This window comes from Muntiacus reevesi, chromosome 21 (genome assembly GCF_963930625.1).
Source record: "Muntiacus reevesi chromosome 21, mMunRee1.1, whole genome shotgun sequence".
NCBI lineage: Eukaryota > Metazoa > Chordata > Mammalia > Artiodactyla > Cervidae > Muntiacus > Muntiacus reevesi.
The window spans coordinates 13119496-13125586 of record NC_089269.1 but is presented as its reverse complement, the minus strand read 5'-3'; the positions used below and the strand labels follow the sequence as shown (position 1 = coordinate 13125586).

The 6091-nt window shown below is 35.9% G+C and overlaps 1 protein-coding gene across 1 annotated transcript; it reads left to right on the top strand.

Annotated features, from left to right (window-relative positions):
- The first annotated feature begins 1833 nt into the window (after positions 1–1833).
- On the top strand, positions 1834–2769 carry LOC136152465 (olfactory receptor 5K4-like). The gene has a single exon (XM_065913772.1). The coding sequence runs from the start codon at positions 1834–1836 to the stop codon at positions 2767–2769; it is 936 nt and encodes a 311-aa protein (XP_065769844.1).
- Positions 2770–6091: the final 3322 nt, after the last annotated feature.

Genomic DNA, 6091 nt, shown 5'->3' with positions numbered 1-6091 from the left:
ATACTTTAATTCTGAAAGATTTTTCAAACACTGTTATAGACCTACATTATAAAGGGTAAAGATATTTTACTCATTTTACAGCCCTCTAGTGATAAAGATCTAGAAAACCTCATGATGCTATGTGAACAAAAAGTAAAACAGTGTATTAAATTCAGAATAGACAAGGATAAGAAAGGGAAAAAGTTAAATGAAATGTGTTCTTAAAGTAATATACTTTGAAGAACTTTCAGGTTCTTCTCTAACATTATTTATTTGAAAAATTAAGAAATGAAAGATTTTATCAATTTATGCAAAAGAAGAAATTTGACTTTACCGTTCCTTAAAACTTATCCTTCTTGCAATATTAACTAAACATAACTACAGTAAATTTATAATAAATCTGGGTGATCAGTGAATTTCAATAAATATATAGTGCATTAGAAGGAAATGATGAGTTTGTAAACTTAATCGTACAATAAAGGTAGAACCTCCATGGGATTTGCCAAAATGACATTAGTTGCTTAGAAGAGGTATAACAGAGTGTGTGTGATGTGCTCAATTGCTTCAGTTGTGTCCGACTCTGCGACTCCATGGGCTGTAACCTGCCAGGCTCCTCTAACCATGGGATTCTCTAGGCAGGAATGCTGGAGTGGGTTGCCATGCCCTCCTCCAGGGAATCTTCCAGATCCAGGGATTGAATCCCTGTATCCTGCATTGCAGGTGAATTCTTTACCCACTGAGCCACCTGGGAAGCCCATAATAGAGTACAAGATAGGTATTTATATAAACACTTTGAATGGAGACTTGGTAACCTCATAATCTCATAATGTTAAACATGTATTTAGGAGTTAAACCTTAAGACAGGAAGTACTAGGATAAATGAATAATTAGGAATAATAACTTCTAGAGGCAGTATGCCATACCACCATAGTAGTAGGATCCAGAATGTGATGAAGTAAATATAAAAATGATAACAAAATTAACCCATTAGTAAAACTTCTAAAATTGCTATTTTCTTACTGTCTTAAAGGCTGAAAATGTCTTCCTTTAAATTATCCCTTGGTAAAGGGATACTAAGCAAGAGAAACAATTTTTACAGCCACCTATGTTTCTAGGCAGTTTTAAAAATTAGACATTTTAAATGTCTAAATTAATTTATTTTCAAACACCATATCAATCCCATAGGACTGTATTTAAAACTTTTTTTTCCTGGAGAAAAAAAAACACCATAAAATTTTCTTATGTCCTCTAATTTTGGAAATGTCAAATTATATATATTAACCAGGAATTAGTACATCAGCATTAGGTAATTCATGCATAAAAATGTTTTCTGCCCTGAGAATTTACACAGGATTTTTAGACTACCCCTCAGTACACAGTCTGTGATACTTTTATTTTCACAGACTTAATCTACTATGCATGTACTAGTATTCAGGGTACAGCACAGGATGATTAAAGATGAGCTTCTTTCTTTTTGTATGTGGGGAAATTAGAGGAAAGAACTGCTGCTGCTGCTGCTAAGTCGCTTCGGTCGTATTGGACTCTGTGCGACCCCATAGACGGCAGCCCACCAGGCTCCCCCGACCCTGGGATTCTCCAGGCAAGAACACTGGAGTGGGTTGCCGTTTTCTTCTCCAATGCATGAAAGTGAAAAGTGAAAGTGAAGTCACACAGTCGTATTCGACTTGTAGCGGCCCCATGGACTGCAGCCTACCAGCCTCCTCTGTCTGTGGGATTTTCCAAGCAAGAGTACTGAGTGGGTTGCCATTGCCTTCTCCAAGAGGAAAGAAATAGATACATTCTAATTTAGAATCTCATTTCTCTGCCATTTCTATCCCAGCTGAAAAGCCAGGAATGGCTAAGGAAAATCAATCTTTGACAACTGAGTTCATTCTCAAAGGATTTACAGATCATCCAGTGCTGAAGACCCTTCTGTTCCTGGTGTTTCTTGCCATCTATCTGATCACTACAGTGGGCAATCTTGGTCTGGTGGCATTGATTTTTAGGGAACGTCATCTTCACACACCAATGTACATCCTTCTGGGTAACCTTGCTCTGATGGATTTCTGTTGCTCCAGTGCCATAACCCCCAAGATGCTACAGAATTTATTTTCTAAAGACAGAATGATCTCCCTCTATGAATGCATGGCACAATTTTATTTTCTCTGCCTTGCTGAAACTGCAGATTGCTTTCTCCTGGCAGCAATGGCCTATGACCGCTATGTGGCCATCTGCAAACCACTGCAGTACCACACCATGATGTCACAGAAACTCTGCATTCAGATGACCACGGGGGCCTACATAGCTAGTAACCTGCATTCTGTGATTCATGTAGGACTTCTGTTGAGGTTAACTTTCTGTAGATCTAGTCAAATTGACCACTTTTTTTGTGACATTCTTCCACTATATAGACTTTCCTGTACTGACCCTTATATTAATGAACTAATGATATATATTTTTTCAATGCCAATTCAGATCATTACCATTGCCACTGTCTTGATTTCTTATGCTTACATTCTTTTCACTGTTTTCAAAATAAAATCCAGAGAAGGGAGAGGTAAAGCCTTATCTACTTGTGCATCCCACTTCCTATCTGTCTCAATATTCTACATTTGTCTTCTCATGTATATTCGACCATTTGAAGAAGGGGATAAAGATATACCAGTGGCAATTTTTTACACAATAGTAATTCCTTTATTAAACCCTTTTATTTATAGCCTGAGAAACAAGGAAGTGATAAATGTTCTGAAAAAAATTATGAGGACTTATACTATTCTTAAACAAGCTTAATCTTCTACAGAAAACTGATTTTATTTAAATGATTTATAGATTAAGGGACACAGAAAATGAAAAATAGATTCTTATGTAAAGTTTTAATCTATAAATCATTAGACTATGTTGGTTTAAAGATATATGAATGAAATTCAAAACTGTCCGGCAGCTCTTAATCCAAATTCCACAAATACCAGACTAAATCAGGAGGAAACTCAATAATAACTTTTATTACCAACTCAGATTATTCTTATAGAATTGTCTCAGATCAGTGTTTTCAATTTAATAACTCAACAAAGGATCAAAATTAAATGTTTAGAAGAATTTGCCTTGATTTACCTTGTTAAGCTAATGGAAAACTTTATATCTGATTCTATGTAGACTGTTTGAAATACTTAAAATTTTCTGGCAGACTGAAAGGATACTTCTTACTCAGAAAACTGACCTGGTAGACACAAGTAGATGAGTTTCAGGGAGAGACAGAGACTAGAAGCAAGCTAACTAATTGCACGTGTGAGAGTTTGCTCAGTTGCTCATGATAGCGAATGGTGAACAGCGCCACTGGATTCATGGTCTCCAAATGAGAAGATTTAACTCTGGGACCAAAGACAGTCTGTCACTCAGAGCTTTGTGTAGAATTTATTCAAGTAAAAGGGATGGAGAAAGCGTCCAGCAAGAAGCACTGGAAGGGGTCAGGAGAGTACCCGCATCACTAGTTTAAGCAGGGCCTTATATACTTCTCAACCAGCTGCTGAGAATAGATAAAAAATGTGTCAAGGCTGTGAGAATTTTGCCCAGACCCTTTCCTGTAACATGCATCCTGGGATGACATCAGCACAAGATTAGCCAGAAAGAACAGATTAACTCAGAGCTCAAGACTGTGGAAGTTTTTACCCAGACCTTCTCCCGTAACATACATCTGCAGCTCAAAAAAAGGCATGTCCTTGAACAAGTGATACTGCTGCCTACAAGGCCTGCTTGTTTCAGACAAAAGAAAGTGAAAAAGAAAGAACGTTTACCTCCTCCTTAAAGGGGCTTTAGGCTTGGACTCATCAACCTGCCTTAGTTAACTATTTCACTCAAGTCGTATCCAACTCTTTGCAACCCCTTGGACTGTAGAAGACCGTCAGAATCCTCTGTCCATGGAATTTTCCAGGCGAGAATATTGGAGTGGATTTCCATATCCTACTCCAGGGAATCTTCTTGATCCAAAGATCAAATCTGAGTCTCTTGCACCTCCTACAATGGCAGGCGGATTCTTCACCACTGCACAACCTGGAAAGCCCCTAACTTTGCAATGATCTATATTTAAAGTAATGAGGTTTGATCTAGATCCAATTCCAAGAATGGGGAAAAAAGGAGTCAGGAGGAATAAACACACACACACAGAGTCACATAGATATTTTGTAGAATAATTAACAACATATTATAACAAGTTGGCTACAGTAGCTTCAGATCTACTTTAACCTGAAGTGTGATTAAGGTCCTTCACCTTTTTGAAGGCATCAACCATATTATATATTATGGAACATAGAATAGCAGCTTACATAATATATTCTCAATAAGCATTCTAAAAAATATTAATGAAGGCAGTTTTGCTATTTTTCTAATTTTTGAGTAATGCTGAAATATATTAATATTTTATTTGTTTTCTGGCCATTTTTACATCTATGAATTTTCTATTCACTTTCTCTTTGTCTTACTAATTTTTTCCTCATTTATTTGTGCCAATGTTTGTAGAGAAAAATATTTATCTGTGTAACTCCATGGCTGATTCATGTCAAAGTATGACAAAACCCACTGAAATGTTGTAAAGTAATTAGCCTCCAACTAATAAAAAAAAATCAAAAAATTTTTTAAAAAATAAATAAATAAAATGTTGTGACTATTAGTGGTAAATAATTTCTCTGTGTGCTGATAGTATTTTCATACTTGTTTGTGTTATTTATAATTAATAAAATTATAAAATTGATATATTATTTTTTAAATACAATTACTTTCATGCACTTTTGTTTAGAATTTCTTTTCTTAATCCAAATTCTACTATTAGCCAATATTTCTGTTTTTCCTACTTTTCTATTTTTTTTCTCCTTTTCCTCCCCCTTGTTTTCCTCCTTTTTAGTGTGTGTGATAGTTTGTATTTGACCTTTGATTCTTCCTGGAAACTATTTAGTATACGGCATGAATTGAACATGTAACTTTACATGGCTTTTTAATCCAAAAATAATCCACAACTTAATTCAGCTCAAATAAACATCAAAGGAGGACTTCTTTGGGAAAGCACCAAAATTAATTCTAAAAGTTTTGTAGAAAAATAATAATCAATAAGCAAACAGACTTGATGTATTATATATTAAAATATATAATGAAGTACCAGTAACTGAAATAATTTGGTTGCAAATTAAGAATCAGTATATAGATAAATGAAAAAATGAGATTATCCAAAAGTAAATTCCCAAATAAAACAGGAAGAGCAAAACAAACCAATCAGGAAAGAAAGGGTTGTTTAATGAATAGTCTTCCATCAATTGATTAACTGTTTCTTCAATTTGTATTAAACTTTACAAATCTCCTCTCATTCAGAGTTATCCTATAAATTTACTTCATATTTTTTTCCACCTTAAGGTTTTATACTTAGCACTTTTACTCAACTGGAATTCATTCTATAATGTTGTGAAGTAAAAATTAAAATTTGACTTTATGGCTAAACGGCATTTATTAGCTAACTCTTCTCTTACTAAATATGTATGCCTCCTTTCTGTTTATATACTCACATACACATGCATACACAAAGAGGTCTATTTCTAACTCATCTAGTCTGCACAATAAAAATAAGATGGTTCTAGGGAATCAATGTGGCAAACTAGGAGGGTGTGGACCTCATCTCCCACCATAGGAGGGTGTGGACCTCATCTCCCACCATGAACACATCAAAATACATCTATGTGTAGAGTAATTTTCACTGAAAACAAACCGGAGACTGACAAGACTCTTGTCCAACCAAGGCTGTAAGAGAGCGCCACATGGAATTAAATAGGAAGGTAAGAGAAGTGGACAGATCAGGACTTGCACCTCTTAGAGGGGACAGAGAAGAAAAGAGGGATTACACAAGTGGCGATACTTTCTGGGGAGTGAGAGGTGGGAGCAACATATTGGGTACTCCAGTCCAGGGCTGTAACACGGAGAAGTGGAGCCCCTTACCTGGTTTGAAAAGCAGGAGAACTACCAGGAAGGCTGTAAGAGAGCTAGACTGCTTATGAAGAGCATGCATATACTTGCTTGCTCCCAGAGCGAGATAGAGGAAGCAGATTTCCCATGACTGCCCTGAGTTGAGCACTTG

Coding starts and splice junctions, on each gene's coding strand:
- LOC136152465 (XM_065913772.1), top strand. CDS start 1,834: ATGGCTAAGGAAAATCAATCTTTGACAACTGAGTTCATTCTCAAAGGA.